Here is an 18,572-nt window from a genome sequence, read left to right as displayed (position 1 = left end):
TCTGAATCCCCCCAGACCTGAATCCCATCTGCCTCGGCTGTTGCTGAATTCAGGAGAGAGGACGTTGACGATCGAGTTAGCTTACGTAAGCAAACAGTATTTTCCCCAATCAGGGCAATTGTGGGGCTGAAAGAGAAATTTACCCCTATTAAATACAAATCAGGTAATGAATAAACAACGCGGCAGCAAGAGCCCAGCAAACGCGAATAGAGCCCAGCAAACGCGAATATCTCTCCATCCAGTTGGTTCGCGAGAAATAGCAAAGTTCCAGTCAGGCCCCTCCCTTCGATCCCTTTGCCCAACCAAAATCCTCACCAACCATCTCATCCTCTTCATCCCCCACTTTAGCAATCCATTGAGGTCACAAAATTTATATATACAACAATAATGTCTAAGCTTCCTGTTATCAAGCTATCCGACGAAATCGATTATGACAAACAACAAGGTTTGTTTTCCATTCATTGCTTGTTACTCCGCACTTAGACTTACAATGCTTGGATAGTTGCCTTTGAGGCTTTCCTTACAGGATTCAAATCAACACTTTCAACAGAAGAGGCTGCCCGTGACGCGTTATCGAACTTGAACATGGAGGACCAGGACGAAGACCTCACCGATACACCCCGCCGTCGTGCAACGCGCTCTGGTGGAAGAAGCCGTGCAAGAAGACCGAGAGTTGCGGTTCAGGAACCCAAACTAAAGTACATGCTACAGCTCCAAGAGATTGCAAACAGAACACGGGATTCTATCACTATTGAGTTGGATGACTTGAGGAGTGTAAGTTCCTCTAGTATCGGATATAAAAAGGCTGGGCTGATATAGCGAGTGATAGTTTGAGGATTCAGGTCTTGTTGAAGAAGCAGTGGGATTAGTCAAAGCGGTGGACAAGAATGCTGCTCATTACATTGAGATCTTTTCGAGGGCCATTGATAAAGTTATGCCCCCGGAGACTGTAGACACTACGTATGTTACCATTTCTACTCGTAGGCCATCGGGTGCTAAGAGTGCTTTAGCTACAATGACGATGTCCTTGACGTTATCCTCACACAACGTCGCAATCGCAATGCTACCGCGGATAGTGATTCAGCCGACCCGCTCTCGCTCGACGCTCCCCCCCAGCTCTTCCCCGCGATGCTTACCCGTCGCTACCAGGTGTATTTCAAGCCTTTGACACCATCAGGCGACTCTGGTAACAAAGCGCTTGCAGTGCGTAATGTTCGTGGTAGCCATCTAGGTCATTTGATCACCGTTCGTGGTATTGCAACCCGTGTGTCGGACGTCAAGCCTACTGTACTCGTTAATGCATATACCTGCGACAGATGTGGTTGCGAGATTTTCCAAGAGGTCAAGACCAAGAGCTTTGCTCCATTAGTCGATTGTCCTTCACAAGAGTGCAAGAACAATGATGCGAGAGGTCAGCTTTTCATGTCGACTCGTGCGTCCAAATTCTTGCCATTCCAGGAAATCAAGATTCAGGAAATGGCAGATCAAGTACCTGTCGGACACATTCCCCGAACCCTCACAGTGCATGCCCACGGTTCTCAGACAAGATGTGTCAACCCTGGAGATGTCGTTGATATTGCGGGAATATTCCTACCAACACCATACACCGGCTTCAAAGCTATCAAGGCAGGTCTATTAACAGATACCTACCTTGAAGCCATGCACTTTGAGCAACACAAGAAACAATATGACGACATAGTGATCGATACCCGAACTATCCAACGTATTGAAGAGCTCCGAGAACAAGGCAACCTCTACGACACCCTTGCCAAGTCCATTGCCCCCGAGATCTTCGGTCACGAGGATGTGAAGAAATGCCTCCTCCTCCTCCTCATTGGCGGTGTAACCAAAGAAATGGGTGATGGAATGAGAATCCGTGGTGATATCAACGTGTGCTTGATGGGAGACCCCGGAGTGGCCAAATCCCAGCTCCTAAAATACATCACCAAAGTCGCCCCCCGTGGAATCTACACCACAGGTCGTGGATCCTCTGGTGTCGGTCTCACAGCTGCCGTCATGCGCGACCCAGTCACAGACGAGATGGTCCTCGAAGGCGGAGCCCTGGTACTAGCAGACAACGGTATATGCTGCATCGACGAGTTTGACAAGATGGATGACTCGGACCGCACAGCGATTCACGAAGTCATGGAGCAGCAAACCATCTCTATTTCCAAAGCCGGTATCACCACATCCCTAAACGCACGTACTTCCATCCTGGCGGCAGCGAATCCCCTCTACGGCCGCTACAACCCCAAGTTCTCCCCTGTGGAAAACATCAATCTCCCTGCCGCCCTCCTCTCCCGGTTCGACATCCTCTTCCTAATCCTGGACACCCCCACCCGTGAAGGCGACGAAGAACTCGGCCGTCACGTCACATTCGTGCACATGGAGAACCGCCATCCAGAAATGGACTTTGAACCCCTGACCCCGCAAGAAATGCGCATTTACATTGCCCAAGCTAGGACCAAGCGCCCCGTCATTCCTAAGGAAGTAGCAGACTACATAGTCGGCGCGTACGTTAACACGCGTAAAGCCGCGAAGAAGGCGGAAAAGGACAACAAGTCCTTCACCCACGCATCACCCCGTACCCTCCTTGGCATCATCCGTCTCTCCCAGGCACTCGCCCGTCTGCGCTTCGCCGACACAGTCGTGATCGAGGACGCCGACGAAGCGCTTAGACTCATTGAAGTGTCCAAAGCTTCGCTGCAGGAGAAGAGCGACTGGGATGAGGACAATACCGTTTCCTCGAAGATCTACAACATCATCCGAACCCTGGCCTTTGGTGCGGGTGACGGCAGTGGCGAGTTGAATATGAGGAATGTCCGAGAGAGGGTTTTGGCGAAGGGTTTCACGGACGATCAGTTGGCCGACGTGATAGATGAGTATTCCGCGTTGGATGTTTGGCAGGTAGCTGGGGAGGGTACTAGACTCGTGTTTGTCGGGGCGGAAGTTGATGCTGAGGAAATGGATGTCGACATGAGTTAGTTTTTAGTCTCTTTCTCCTTTTTTTTTGCCTTTACCGCCCTCCCCATATCCTAAGTCAGTCTGGGTTACGCGCGGTATACTCGAATGTGTGACATCCTGTGCCCGAAAATACAATGACATGATAGATGATGACTAGTCTTTCTTAATCTTTAACGTAAAGGCGAATGCACATGATCACGATACCTATCGTACCCAATTCTCTACGATGGACCGGCATAAACCCCAAACCACAAATAGAAATATTCTAAAAGTGAAAGGGAAAAAAACAGTGTTTACTTGCAAGCTTCCCGCTATTCCCCCTTATGCTGCGGCGGTGGAGGAGTACCCCCAATCGCAGTAACCGCAACCACACCCGTAGCATCAAACGCCTCCCTCCCCGGCAAACAAGTATAATAAATTTGATGGAATCCCTCCCCGCACCCCCGCACCGCCGCAATTGCAACAATCCTCATCTTCCCTCTATTTTTCCCCGGTTGTCCTGTTGGCGCCGTCGCACCTTCAAGCCCCAGTGCTATCTGGTAACTGCGATTGTCCAACCCCACTAGCCGCAAGCCCATAACCCCCTTGGGCAATTCAAGCGCATGCACCTTGGTATGATAGCTAATGCTCTCACACAGTTCCAGAATCCGGAAACAGCACTTCAACAGTATGATCCGCAGGCGTGGAGCATCCTTTCCCAATATCCGCCACCAGAATCTCCGGCAATGCACCGAATTTCGTGCTGCAGTCGTATGATACCGTAGGAGGTGCTAGCCTAGCAGCTAACTACCACCCCAGTGAGTCCTTGTGCCCTCTAGGGTGAACTCCTTGGGTCGTGCGTGCAGTCTATTTTTCAGCTGGGTTGCCTTCGAGTTTGCCGAGGGGTGCCTTCTTGATGTGAAGACAGCTAAGGGAACTGATGTGGACCACACCTGTCGCAGGTATATGCGTTGACGAGTACAGTAGGGCTTGACATCCGACACAGGGGTTGCAATACCACGAACGGTGATCAAATGACCTAGATGGCTACCACGAACATTACGCACTGCAAGCGCTTTGTTACCAGAGTCGCCCGATGGTGTCAAAGGCTTGAAATACACCCAGTAGCGACTAGTGAGCATCGCGGGGAAGAGCTGAGGGGGAGCGTCAAGCGAGAGCAGTTCAGCTAAATCACTATCCGCAGTAGCATTACAATTGCGACGTTGTGTGCGGATAATGTCAAGGACATCGTCATTGTAGCTAAAGCACTCTTAGCACCCGATGGCCTACAAGTAGAAGCGGTAACATACGTAGTGTCTACAGCCTCTCTCCCTGGTATAACTTTATCAATGACCCTCGAAAATATCCCAATGTAATGTGCGGCATTCTTGTCCACCGCTTTGACTAATCCCACTGCTCCTCCAACAAGGCCTGAATCCCCAAACCATCACTCGCCATATCAACCCAGCCCCTTTATACCCGATCCTAGAGCAACCTACACTCCCCAAATCATCCAACTCAACAGCGGTAGAATCAGGATCGTGCTCTTCTTTCTTTCTCCCTCTCCAAGATGGTGAATGCAGTGCATATTGTTAACTCATTAACATATTTGAGGGAAACTCACTGTTTCCACGACCTGCCACCGGAAAAAAAATAGACCTCAAATAATGTATTATTGCTATTGAAGTTGCTCTCGCTGGCAGATCTCCAGAACCGTAAATCCGAACTGCCCACCTACTTGCTCGAGTGATATGGTGTGTTTCCGGGTACACCGACAGTGAAACATCGCATTCTCTCCTGGAAGAGCCACCGCAAGGACACCCCTTCTTTCCCCCATCTTCCCGATACTGAAGCAGTGATTTTATTTGAACCATCGGACGAATGACATTTCATGAAATATTGACCGGCACTTCCTGCTTCCTCCTACCCCCCTCGTAGCACATCTGCTCCAAGACCATCCACCAACCGGGACAGCTCTCCCCCCCCCTCCCACAGCTCCTTTCACAAACTTCTCCTAGTGTCTCATTAGTTGGTCTATCTCATTTGGTGAGATTAGGTCTAGAGTGCACATGCCTTCGGTCACTTCGAACGAACTGAAAGCTCCCTACACTTTCACGCTCGGTGGCCCTCGGCATAGCCACTCCGCCCGAACCAACACAACCAGGAAGAAACACAACGGAAAAGCGCCTAACGAACCCTAAACAAAACACTGCCCAGGAGCGGACAGAAACCCAGAAATCATATTTAACGATTACTAAAATCATAGGTAATCACTCGCAGGTGATCCTTTGTTGGTGTTGAGAATTACTCCTCTGGGTTGATATATCGGGAGAGAAGCGCTTAGGCTTCCTACTCACTATTGCGTATGCTGGGTTGTACTGGGTGGTAAGTGGAAGTGTGTATTCTGTATCATTAGTTGTGTGACTGCGTTTGGGTATAACTATATATCGTTCTTGTTTCGCTTAGCTAGCTGCACAACTTAATCAACAATCTTCCTCTGCACAACAAAACCGTCCAATTCGTAACAGTTGGAATGGAAATTATCAGACCGGAGGATGCATAGGGCCAGGAGACAAAAGGCCTAAAAATATCAAAAAAAAAAAAAAAAAAAAAAATTTAGACCCTTTGTCTCTTGACCCTATGCACCCTAGAAAAATTTAAAGAAAGAAAGAAAAATTTTCAGTTATAACTTAGTGCATTGAGCTGACATGTACTGGTATCATAGGTGCGTATCATGCTTGTATGATACGGATATCCCCAATAGCAAGTGCTGAACAACAATTTCGCCCTCAGTATTAGCCCCAGTGGCATGCGGAGGATGTGGAGAGACGTATGATAGTCTTCTGCTTTCCGCCCCAGGATCCTATCAAACTCAGCCTTCATCCCCTCCTCGTACTCTCCTCCCGCCCCCGCTAAAAAGGCCAGCGGCACTTCCCCCCCACCTCCAGATAAGGTACATGCCAGGTCACCAAAGCCCCAAACGGGTACCCGCTCTGCTCCTCTCTAGAGGGGTGGAGACAATTGTGATGTCAAGACTCACATTTCCACTAAGTCGACCAAGTTATCCCACTTTTTCAATTGTGTTAGAAGAGTTGATAGACATGTGTAATTGGGATCGGGAGTGTGTCTGGACTTAGAACTATACTGTGGAGTGTGGTGTCCCTTACACACTGGATGGGATATATGCATTGAGGATTACGTGCTCGCTGCAGCACTGGCCCGGGTTGTCTGAGGAATCACGATTCTCTTCCGCCTCCTTCCGATACTTTGATTCTGTTCTTTCCCTTTTGTTCTCTTTCTTCTCTTCTTCAATAAAGAAAACTACTACGTGCATATTACCGTTTTCACCTCATCAAGTCCACTTCTGCAACATAGTTTCTAGCAAATTGAGAAAAGGTTATGCAATACTTGTAGCAATATCCTGCAGTAGGGGATACCCCAATGCATTGATCTAAGATAGCACATACAAGGCGCAGAGGAGGAGTGAGTGGACCAAGGTGGAGCTTGGAAGGGAGGTAGGAAATATATGGTGATAAACCCCGGTATCTTGCTTCGCACTCTAAACCAACCGAATATACATACGTATGGCGCAAAACTCTCTCGGCGTCTATCATATCATACCAAGGTCGTTGCATCCCGTAATGCTCCTGTTTTACCAGGACTCAAGGCTATATGCGGGAGCAATGGCTTTCACTGATCCCGAGTTCAATTATGGCTTCACTCTCGTTTTTTATACTTCGGTTTAAGTTGAATATATGATCAATTTGATCATTAGAAAATCGTAATATGAAATCTCTAGAACACGAATAAAAGCAAGAAAAAACCCTGACCTAGACATATCCCTACCCCTCCTCTCCTGCCTCCGTTCCTCTATCACCTGCACCATAACAAAGGAAAGACATATTTGGAGGACGCCTTCCACAAACCACGACAACTCTAGAGCAAATGAAATGATCCTCAACATTCCCGAAAGGTGAAGAAACTTCAACCATCGCTCCAATCTCACGAGCTACGTCGCGCAGCCCTAACATAGAAATGCACCTAAATCCGGACTCTTTTAACGTAAAGGGTTCCCCGTCCCTCTGGAATGCCATTGGTAGCGACAGACAACAGGTAACTTATATGGCAACTCAAGCATCATACCAACTCTTCAGGTCAGATAAAGCACTATCCAGAACGGTACCACACCCTTCACCCCACCCAGGGAACACAGGCATGGAAGGGAAGTCAGAATCACTCGAGGAGTCCTGGAAGCTTTTCAGTGAAATCTCCATAATCCTAAACTTATGCTCCTTGAAATCGCTCTAAAGCCATAGACAACACCTCGATTCCAATCAAACCAACCACTTTCCCAACAGAGCGCCAAATCTACAACCCGAACCCCCAACGCTCCCCAGGGATACGCTCCCCACTATACCCCTTCTTCAGCGCACATTCCGCAACAGATCGTATGATAGCATGCAAGTTAGCTAATCAGCCAGTATGCTACAGAATCCATGAACACTGAAAATACCCAACCTGGGACAAAAAAGGCTCGTGCCAAAGCATTGCACCCTTCTTCCATAGATATGTTCCCCAGAAATGTTACTGCTTCCGAGGAGGTTTGGAGTCCGGAACCCCGGTAAGTTCAGGGGCGCCGGGAATGAACCATTATCGCCAGAATATGGCCCCCGCTGTGATCGGTCCCCCCTTTTGTAGAACATAACACTACTCTAGCTAGCCTTTGGGGAGAGATTCCTCTGGACGTCAGTATTTTTTTTCCTTAGTTCTGGGGCACTCAGAACATGTTTCCCCAAGTGACAGTAGGGATTTAATATCCCGTAAAGAAGAGCACTTGGCGGAACGCAGCTGCACTGCAAGGAAGTCGATCGCGGAGGGGATATATTTATCAAGGTGCCAGAACTCATCCGTGTGCCCAGTACCCGGCACTGCTTAGGATTCATTGCAAGGAGTTACCACCTAAGGTGAGCCCGAAAAGTAATTGAAAAGTGGTAGGTTAATCAGCCCGAGAAGATCCGTCGCCACCAGAAGTGTATCTTGAGACAGCACGGTTCTTAGGCAATATATTGTCAGGGGTCCTCCCAGAATGCTTTGGTCATAGTATTGCTACGAACCCTTACCATCTTAGGATAGTGAGCTCACAAATTCCGAGTGATCATACGTGATCTGACTAACCAGCCAAAACCCCTAAAATCTTTCCAAAAAAAAAAAAAAATTTACAATCCCTAACGTAAACTAAAAAACTCAACACCCCACTATCACCCCCACCACCGCCCACCGCAAAACCAACATATATACTACCTCAACAACCATTCACCACCTACCATCGCACAAAACACCAAATCCCGATGCTGACAAAATCCGTCCCCCTCCGCTTAACCTCGCTCCGCATCTCCCCTCCCTTCTCACCGGCAACAACCATCCTACTACACACACATCGCAATGCCTCCACCACCACAACCACCACAACCACCAGTAGCACAAGCCCCATTACAACCGCAACCTCCTCCTCCCAATCCAACGAAAAGCTAGGCTGGGATACCTTCCTACAGCTCCGCAAGCAACGACGCAGGTACAACCTCGTCTCCTCACTCTTCACCAGCGCCCTCGGCACAACCGCCGGCGTCGGCTACCTCGCCAATAAAGAGATCGACCCGACGCAGATGATAATGGGCATGGACCCGATAATCCTCTTCGGGCTTGCTACCGTTAGCTGTGGAGCTCTGGGGTGGCTTGCTGGACCGGTTTTGGGGAGTAGTGCGTTTTCCGTGGTCAAGAGGAGGATTATGGGGCAGATTAATGAGGTATGTTGTCTCTTTGCCATTTCTCCCGGAAAAAATTGGAGGGAGGGGGGGGAGGGAGGTGAAGCATAAGAGGGCTAATTAGAAACAGCGAGAGCGTGAATTCCTCCAACATATCAAAAAGAACCGCGTCGACCCCTCCTTCCAAAGCTTCAGTAATCCCGTCCCAGACTACTACGGGGAGAAGATTGGGAGTATCAAGCAGTACAAGCAATGGCTGAAGGATCAAAGGGCTTATAATCGGAAGAGTAAGAGTTTTTTGTGAAGGTCTCTTTTTCTCGTGGTGCTTTTCTGCAGCCATAGAAGGCGGAAGATGGGTGTGGGAGATGGAAGGGGGGAGGTCGAGGGGCTATTATTGTACAGTTTCATTTTTATCTCTTTAGTCCTTTTACCTTTTTTTTTTTCTTTTCTTTTCTTTTCCTTTCCTTTCCTTTCCTTTCTTTTTTTCTCACACATCACTTCTTACTGCTTTCTGCCGGGTTGGTAAAGTATATATATTCCTTTCCCTCTTTCATAGCTGCTTGGTTACTTGGTTGCTTGGTTGCTCAATTGTCTTTGGATTTGTGAACGAACGAGCCTAGTATCGGAAAGGAAGGTAAGGGCAACAAGTTGGACTCCCCTCCCCCCGCCCATAAAAAAGGAACTATTCTGTACATTATAATATACCAGTACATGGAGCAACTTGCACCCTTTCAACCAGTGAACCTCCGACAACCACAACCAAAAAAAAAAAAAAATATCCCCAGACCATTCCCGCTATGACACCCACCACCCTCCCCGCACTCACCAGCACACACTCTGGCGGCCAATCCATCCCATCAACCGGCCCACCGCAACCGCCCACAAATATGATACCAGTATCATGCAATGCAGTACCAACTGCTAATCCCCAACCGAGTGACCTACCATGACCAACCGCCACGCACGTTCTTAATCATTCCCAGGACGTACTCAAGGACAGTATCGGGGGACCTAAAAAAACGGAATGGAATGGAATGAAAAGTGATCTAGATTGCCATGGTATCCGCATCTCTGGAATAGTTTACTGCATGATGTGGGACGCATCGGCCCAACCGGGTCCAGGAGTTCGCTCCCCCTCTTCCCCAAGGTCATTCAGATCGGATTGGAAGCGCAGGTGAGCAAAGGAGAGGAGGGTGGGCAGTCAAACCAGGTTGAATTTTAAAGCAGAGCAAAGTTTGGCTGTGTGATGTATAATCCAGGTACTGTATCATACAGCACAAACGGAAATGCTCAAAGGGGAAAGGAAAAAAAGTGAAAAAAAAACGGTATCCCTATATAAATCAATATACCAGTATTTATCTAGGCAGTAATCTGGATGTCAATTCAGCGTGTATTTTTTTCTCCCTTCCTTTGAGCTAGAAGAAATCTATTTGCCCAATGACAAGTTGCAAATATTACCAGTACTGCACCAATGATGATATGCAAGATGAAGAATTAACCCCCCCCCCGATATAAGATACTCCTGGTCCGCTCGAGGATTTCACCCTCTGGTCCAACCTTTTCTTTTTTTCTTCGATAAACTTGCATTAATAGTATGCCATCGGAAAAGAGAGTGAGAGAAAAAAAGAGTTTTCTGTTTTTTTTAAAGGATTGTAAAAAAGATGAAAAAACACACGCAATTACACACACCACACATAAAAAAGAAAGAAAAAAGAACAAGCTACCCAGTATTATTTTTTTCCCCTTCTCTCCCTCCTCACTCCTTTCCTTGCCTGCCTTCTCTAGTGCACCGATCCTTCTATTACTCTAGTAAAGTAGAGGGATCTGGTGCTTGTCTCTACGCTGAAATGCTCAAGACAGAAAAAAGAAGCCGACCAAACCCGAAACACAACTATGGAAAAGAAAAAGGGAAGAAGAAAAAAAACCACCCAACCGACCATTCATGATGCAAAGGAAAAAACAAACGTCATGAACCATGAAAGACCCCACAATCAACAACGCCGGGTAGATGTGAATAAAACTTTCCTTCTTTCGTGTGTGTGCCCCTTGGATAGAAAAAAAAAACCCCATGAAAAAATAGTAAAAGAGATAAAAAGCAGAACAGAAAACATTGCAAGCAAAAAAAAGAGGGATAGAACCCTCTCACCCCATAAATCCATCTCATTTCCCCAGGTCAGTATTGCCCAGTCTCAGCAGAACTTGTGAGGAGTAACAAGGAAAAAAAAAAGCAGAAACCCCAGTTGGAAGCCGTCTATACCCAATTGCATAACAACCTGTGTTTCCGAACGCTGCCGACGAAAGACATGAAGAAACGAGAAAAAAGGAAAAAGAAACTTCATTTAGGAGGGTGAAGAAATTGATATAGAGAGGGATCGTGAGAAATCATAAAGCAGTCAAAAGCAAAAAGCCAACAAAACCCCAAATATTGCGCCATGTTTTAAACCTTTCTTTGCTCCCTTTCTCATTAATGCAAGCCGAAACAACCGATGAAATGTTACTTTTTTGTGGCCAAGGAAGGAAAAGGGTCCAAACATACGCAATTCCGCGGGAGGGAGTTACCACCAAGAGGTGTTACCACCAGGGTTGCCGTAGCTTCCACCCCCGTGGCCACCACCCCCTCCTCCGCTGCTGTAGCCGCCGCCATAGCCGGATCCTCCGCTGCTGGGGTAGCCTATCGTACAATGTTAGCAATGTCAATGATCGAAGTAGAGGTACCGAGCAACATACCACCACCACCGCCGCCGCCACCACCACCATAACCATTACTTGAGCCGCCATAGCCGCCATAGCCGCCACCACCGCTGCCACCACCATACTTTCTGAAATCACGGCTGGCATTGCCGCCGCCGCGCCCTCTTCCCCCGCCGCCGCCGCCGCCAGACCTGCCACGACCGCCCCCGGAAAATCCACCCTCCCTAGCAATTGTTTCCAAGAATGAAGGGATTTCCTGATTGGCTTCTTTGAGTAGTTCAATAAGATCTCTAACAACACCGCGATTACCGCGATTGAAAAAGGCAGTAGCAATGCCAGTATTACCAGCACGGCCTGTACGACCAATGCGATGAACATAGTCATCAATATCGGTAGGAAGATCGTAGTTAATAACATGAGTGACGTTAGGGATATCAAGACCTCTGGCAGCCACGGCGGTTGCAACCATAACTGGACAACGACCGGTGCGAAACATCTCAAGAGCGCGCTCACGCTCGCGTTGTGTACGATCCCCGTGAATCGACGTTGCCGGGAAATTTTGATTAAGCAAGAAATCGCTCAAAGAGTCCGCCATACGCTTGGTTTCCACGAAGATGAGAGTAAGGCCACCGCTATGCGTATGGAGAATGTCCAAGAGCACAGAACGCTTATCCTGATCCTCGACATACTCGACCTTTTGGGTAATGTTTTCGGAAGTAGAACCAACACGACCGACAGAAAGGAAGATATAATCCTTCAAAAAATCTCTAGCAAGCATCTGGATGTCACGGGGAAAGGTAGCAGAAAACATGAGGGTCTGGCGAGCATCAGTCTTGGGCATATCTTCACCCTCAACAATCCGACGGATCTGAGGCTCAAAACCCATGTCCAACATGCGATCAGCTTCGTCGAGGACAAGATACTTGATGTTTGCCAATGATATACGACCACGTTCAATCAGGTCAACCAGACGTCCAGGAGTAGCAACCAAAAGGTCACAGCCGCGCTCAATCAAACGCAATTGAGATCCAATGTCGGCACCACCATACACTACACAGGGGCGAACCCACGAACGGTACGCGAATTTACGGGACTCGTCATAAATTTGAGAAACAAGCTCGCGAGTGGGAGCCAAAATAAGGGCGGTAGGATAGGCTTTGCGTTGACGACCATAACCATAACTAGCACCCGAACTTGCAGGGGCAGAGGAGGGTCCTTGAAGGAACGATTGGGAAAGTATGGGGAAAAGGAAACCACCTGTCTTTCCAGAGCCTGATAACAATTAGCTTATATATAAGGATAGGTGAGGACGAAAATTACCAGTTTGTGCACAAGCCATGAGATCTCTGCCACCCATAACTATAGGGATCGAATATTTTTGCACAGGGGTAGGGCTCTTGTAGTGGGCAAGATCAATATTGGACAACAAATGAGGATCCAAAGGTGGGCTGGTGAACTGGGTGACAGGATCTGGAACATCGTGACCAGAGGCCTCAACCGGGATATCATCATATTTCTCGAAATTGATACCAGTAGCTTGTTTGGTAGGATCATTGGGGACTCCAAAGAGCTCACGCTCAGTACGGGGATTAGGGGGTCCAGGGATATGTTTGCCATCGATCCAACGACCATCTCCGGAACCTCCACGATTACCACCGCTACCCGGATTGCCATATGCGTTGGGATCAAAGGAGCGTTGAGGGCGAGGGGGGGGGACATCCCAATTACTACCAACAGTACGAGGTGCGAAAGATGGTGCGGCGGCCCAGTCACGACCATGAGAATTAGGAGCAGCCGACTCTTGGGGAGTTGGACTAAGCTGAGAATTAGCGCGATGCCGCCAACATCGGACTTGAAGGGTGAAAAGCCAGAAAGTATAGGATGAAAGTATGAATCACAAGGCAAAAAGGAAACCACATTGAAAGTTGAAGGTTAACAGCAAGAAAACATAGGGAAAGAAAACAAAAACTGGTAAAAAAAAATTTAATGACATACCCGTTACTCCATCTGGAGGATTGAATGCCATTTGCTGTGCCATTCTGGACGGGAGGGGCCACGGTAGGCGAGGGGCCGGCGTTGGATCTGGCAGCGCCTCTCAAATGGGGAGGGATATAAGCAGAGGCGGTCGTCTGACCACCGCCCCCAGCAGAATGATTAGAAGTCCCAGAAGACGGGACCCCATCAGTGGCATGGATCGAGTCACCTATGCCCAGGTTGGACATGCGTTGATTAAGTTCAGCCATGATTGGAGATCTTTTTTAATGTTGATTACTTCGGTAAATATTCTCGAATGAATGTGTTTGATGGAATGGAAATTCGGTGTCGAAGAGGAAGCCGAGAAAACAACAATCTGTGAATTATGAAAGAAACCGAGGTATTGTTCAAGGACAAACAAGGACTCCTGAGACTCCTGTCTGCTTTTGAAAGAAGGAAAAAATGGTGCGAAGAAAAGCTGGTATAGAACACCTCCTTCCAGATCGCTCCTGCCTATGGATGTCGTAGCGTCGCAAAGAAAGGAACGATGAAAAAGGACTGGAATCTAGGAAGAGAAACGAAGGAAGGTCAAGATCCTCTGCTCCTCTGGAGTTATGTGTGTGTAGAACTAAGAAAGGGAGAGGAGATACGGTGTTAAGTTCAGAGAGGAGGTTGAGAAGAAGGTGGTTTGTGAAAGAGAGACTGAGAAGGTAGGGGGAAAAAAAGAAGGGTGGGAGGCAACCCGTAAAAAAAAAAAAAAAAAAAAAAAGGCAAAAACAGCAGAGCACTTGGTATCAAAGGGCTGATTGAATACCGGTATGGCAAACTGTAACAATTGGCCGAAATTACTAAGCCAAAATTAGGCGAAGAATGAATTTTTTTCTTTCTTTCCTTTTTCCCCCTTCTAGGAAGAAGACTGTTAAACTGGCCAGCCAACCAGTGAGCAAAGCTTATCGCCTCCCACTGCCATAAGCAGGTGTCGCAGGTGGCAATGGGACGAATCCTTTATGTAGGTTGGACCCCTCTGGGTAAAAGGAGCATAGGTCAAGTAATTGATATGTTTTGTCGAGGGTTGTATTGGTACAAGCACACTCGATAAGGATATGATAGCTCCATATGCGGCTGCCAGAACCCCAAGAAACTTTCGTAGAAAATTCCAACACTGAACCCACCGCCGTGGTGTAGACTAAAGAGAGCAGACAGCTGGAAGCAGGAATCATGCAGAGCCATCTCTGCCTCCAATACTCGAGTACGGGCACTTGTACCATAGCCCATGTTCTTCACACATTTTTCTACCAATCACGAAAGGTCCCCCGCACTCTCACAAAAAGTTCTGATACTTGGCCTCTCTCTCGTTCGTGTCAGCACGCTTATCCCAGTCATGATGGGGAGGGTGGAATACTGCAGAGGAAAAAAAAAAGACAAAGTTTGTGGCCTCCAACGACTGTACGGTAAGCCCTGAACACGATAGATTTATCTCCAGGACTGCTGGAACCATGGAAACTTTTGTGCCGCCCCTATCAGTACTTAAGACAAAGATGACCAAGATACCCCTCCAGTATTATTCAGTGATGGTGAACGTAGGCACGATCACAAAGCGGAGATTAGCTATGGTCTGAAGTTTGCACTCCTGCAAATTTGTAGTAGTTAGCAAAAGTTGCTTATTAACTTGTGTCACGGAGACAGACGGGCGGCACAAATTTTTCCACAGTTTCAGCGGTTCAGGAGATAGTCTACATGATACTCATACCGTGCTTGCCTGGAAACGAAGGAGATGTTTGGTGCGCCATAATTGGTGATTTAAGTTCAGGTCTTGGCACTTTATGAACAAGTCTTGGCGATTTTAACTTAGTTAATTTTATGTAAAATTAATCAGAATTAAGGTTTCTAACTAAAATTATCAAAGTTAAAAATGCCCAGACTAGATATCAAAATGCCAAGATCTAAACTCAAATCAAACACCCCAAGTTAAGGTGTGACAGCCCTCGGGTTTTCGCTTTGGTTAGCACCATACTTGTACTGTACTAGCACAATTTTGCCCCCTCTCAAGCCAGACACAAAAATGGCTCCAAGATAGTAACTTTTGCATTATCGTTACTCCAACCCCGAGGTACTTGTATGGGTTGAGGTATTTACAGTACCGATACAGCATGACAAGTAATGATACCAAACAGTCTCTCAAACCTCCTCCTATAATATAAAGCACTCAAGCCCTATTTTGTGACAGCCGGTCTGCACAAATCACCAACACTTCACCGGGACAACAGTCCTCATACGAGTACAATACTCGTAAGCACTCTTCCTGTCCGAGCACTTAATCACTCACAAGTACCGTGCATATAAGTTGGAGGAGCACTTGGCCGAGAACTGCCGGCCCAAGAAATAGCCTGCTGACTATCATTGTCGATTCGATACAGGAACAGTTCAAGATCGGACGGCCATTTTCTCTCGAGGATTTTTTGCACACCAGTCCTACTGAATCAGTTCAACCAGTAGGGTGCGAGAGCCTTTCAAAAGTTACCTTGTCCCGCACGAGCACAGTATCGTTTGCGTGACTGCAGCGATTGTTCCCCTTGTATTTGTCGTGAAGTATGATAGCAACACTAATACCGTAGCTGCCAGTGACTTGACTCGGGGCAAATGAAATTCTACCACACGACCTGCGCCTCGGCGATCCGAGTGACAGATAGGGCTGCTACCAAAGGGTTTCGACCTACAGAATACCTGAACAAACAAGTGTGATACTATACCGATATCTACAATATCATACGCCTAAATAGTTTGAGGTCAAGGGATGCTCAAACAGCTACCAAGCTCCTGTCAGCATCAGCGTGACTGCTGAAAAAAAGAGAGAGAAAAAGGTATCATAATATTATCATAATGGATAGTTTCTTCGCTAGATTAGATAATGACACCCAAGGACGGATCTCTGGTCACAGAAAATTTTATTGCGGGTCACAGGGTTTTGCCTGCAGCAAGATCATCAGTCATGGACGCCAAGAGAAAACACCGCATACCGGTAATCGAATACTCATACGGTACATGAATTATCTGAACATGAGAGAGAATTAGTTTTCTTGACTCTTGTTTCGCTGGGATAAGTTGACTCTGTGACCAGCTTGTGATCAGCCTCGGTTTTCCTATTGTGACCGAGATCCACTGATGTGAACTTCGTGCCTGCCCTCTCCTCAGCAATCAAAAACATTTGTTCGAGGAGCACCGGTAATGCAGTACCGGCATTAGGGCGCGCTGGTACAAGTACGGCACCGGCACCAGTGCTATACTCGAGTACAGTACCCGTCAGATTTTTGCCAACGCTTAGGCTCATAGAGCAGGGAGGCTTCTCTCCGCTTCCTCGTTTCACCGATTTTTTTTCTTTTGTTTTTGCTTGTTTCTCCTCTTCCACCACCGCTTCTTCACCCCCTTCCTTTTTTCCAACTTCACATTGTCTCTTTTCCTGCTAGTTTACCCCACCAACCGCCTCCCGAAATCCCCGAGTTTTTGGAACTTGTTCTTCGTAATTATCATACCATCGAGTCTACCCTTCACCAAAAAGGCTTCACTATGTTATCTAGCAGATCTTTGACTCAGGTGTGTTTTCCCCAATCACCCTGCACGGCTGGTGTCGTCACGTGTGCGCTCGGATGCATGGCTGACTATTTTTTTTTCTCTGCCATCTCATTTTGATCAATTCACTGACCCATTTTTCGCTTTCCTCTTTCCTTGTCCTTAGGCGCTATTTCGTACAGCAAAGGCCTCAAGTCTTCGCAATGCTGCTTTGCCTGTTACAAGGGGTACGTTCTTGCCAGCGAAGCTCTTGCTGGGAGTGCCATGGATATGCGGGGGGATGAGAAGCTGACGGGCGTATGCAATAGCAATGGCCACTGTTGCCTCTGACCTTGTTAAACCTACCAAGTATGGTGGTAAATACACAGTTACTCTAATTCCTGGTATGAAAAACACCAAGTCCCCTTTGTTAGGGGGTTGTGTTAGGTTGTACTTGCACTAATGGTTTTTCTTTCTTATTTTTCTGTTGATAGGCGATGGTATTGGTGCCGAGGTTACCGAATCCGTTAAGACAATTTTCAAGACCCACAATGTTCCAGTCGAATGGGAACAGGTAGATGTTACCGGTGTTGTTACTGGTAACTCTCATCCTGAAGAACTTTTCCGTGAATCGGTTAATTCTTTAAAGAGGAATAAGGTCGGGCTCAAAGGTGGGATATCTATTGAACTTACCCAATCCTGAGTTTTCATTTTTTTTTTTTTTTTTTCATTTCCTCCGCATTATTATTGTGTGGCACTGCGCACCAGGGAATCATTCCCGATCCTCCTTATCCTTTACATGATGATAAAGAGCCATAGCGCTTGAATAATCCCAGCTCGTTGAGCGGCCTCAACAAAATTACAACGCTTAGAGGCAGCTGTGAGATAGAAATCTGTCCGATACTGTATCCCTTGCTCTCTTATTCTCGCAAATTTATGATACATTTACAGTGGTCTTGGGCCGAACGGCTAACCGGCTTGCTGCAATAGGCATTCTGTACACCCCTGTCGAGCGTTCAGGCCATCAATCGTTCAACGTTGCTCTTCGTCAGGAACTTGACATCTATGCGTCTGTTGTCTTGATTAAAAATATGCCCGGTTACGTGACCCGCCACTCTGACGTGGACATGTGTATTATCCGTGAGAACACTGAGGGAGAATACTCTGGATTGGAGCATCAATCGGTTCCAGGTGTTGTTGAATCACTCAAGATTGTCACAAAAATGAAGTCGGAACGTATCAGCAAATTCGCTTTCTCTTTCGCTACAGCCAATCAGCGAAAAAAGGTCACCTGTATCCATAAGGCCAATATTATGAAGTTGGCCGATGGGTTGTTCCGCAACACTTTCCATGAAGTTGCCAAGAGTTACCCTCAACTAGAAGTCAACGACTTGATTGTCGATAATGCCTCCATGCAGGCTGTTTCCAGGCCTCAGCAATTCGATGTCCTCGTTATGCCCAACTTGTATGGGTCTATCCTTTCCAACATTGGCGCTGCTCTAGTTGGTGGTCCTGGTATCATTCCCGGCTGCAACATGGGAAGGGAATACGCAGTCTTTGAACCTGGGTGCAGACACGTTGGTTTAGATATTCAGGGGCGTGATGAAGCCAACCCTACTGCGTTGATTCTTCCGCCGCTGTCGACCTTAAGCCATC

General features: G+C 47.4%; 4 protein-coding genes; 3 read left to right on the top strand and 1 right to left on the bottom strand.

Annotated features, from left to right (window-relative positions):
• Window positions 1–387: 387 nt before the first annotated feature.
• On the top strand, window positions 388–3,117 carry GSTUM_00004110001 (uncharacterized protein; the record flags this gene model as incomplete). XM_002842453.2 has 5 exons in its annotated part: window positions 388–445; window positions 503–774; window positions 830–960; window positions 1,011–1,032; window positions 1,117–3,117. 5 exons carry the CDS (start codon window positions 388–390, stop codon window positions 2,983–2,985), a joined length of 2,352 nt encoding a protein of 783 aa, XP_002842499.1. The 3' UTR covers window positions 2,986–3,117.
• Window positions 3,118–3,746: 629 nt separating this feature from the next.
• Window positions 3,747–4,391, bottom strand: GSTUM_00004109001 (uncharacterized protein; the record flags this gene model as incomplete). Its single annotated transcript, XM_002842452.1, has 2 exons — window positions 3,747–4,213; window positions 4,298–4,391. 2 exons carry the CDS (start codon window positions 4,389–4,391, stop codon window positions 3,747–3,749), a joined length of 561 nt encoding a protein of 186 aa, XP_002842498.1.
• Window positions 4,392–8,228: 3,837 nt separating this feature from the next.
• GSTUM_00004108001 (uncharacterized protein) lies at window positions 8,229–9,251 on the top strand. XM_002842451.2 has 2 exons: window positions 8,229–8,747; window positions 8,836–9,251. The coding sequence occupies exons 1-2, from the start codon at window positions 8,292–8,294 to the stop codon at window positions 9,007–9,009; spliced, it is 630 nt and encodes a 209-aa protein (XP_002842497.1). The 5' UTR covers window positions 8,229–8,291; the 3' UTR covers window positions 9,010–9,251.
• A 7,602-nt stretch (window positions 9,252–16,853) lies between these two features.
• The window catches only part of GSTUM_00004106001 (uncharacterized protein), a gene marked incomplete at its 3' end in the record, with an annotated part of 2,133 nt that continues 414 nt past the window's right edge, over window positions 16,854–18,572 (top strand). Inside the window, exons 1-5 of the mRNA XM_002842450.2 lie at window positions 16,854–16,961; window positions 17,104–17,164; window positions 17,246–17,320; window positions 17,411–17,587; window positions 17,907–18,555. Coding sequence (XP_002842496.1) covers window positions 16,935–16,961; window positions 17,104–17,164; window positions 17,246–17,320; window positions 17,411–17,587; window positions 17,907–18,555 — 989 coding nt within the window. The 5' untranslated portion in view covers window positions 16,854–16,934.

The sequence above is a fragment of the Tuber melanosporum genome (genome assembly GCF_000151645.1).
Source record: "Tuber melanosporum whole genome shotgun sequence assembly, scaffold_10, strain Mel28".
Classification (NCBI taxonomy): domain Eukaryota; kingdom Fungi; phylum Ascomycota; class Pezizomycetes; order Pezizales; family Tuberaceae; genus Tuber; species Tuber melanosporum.
Note: the sequence above shows the minus strand (reverse complement) of the source record. Positions and strands in the feature narration are given on the sequence as shown.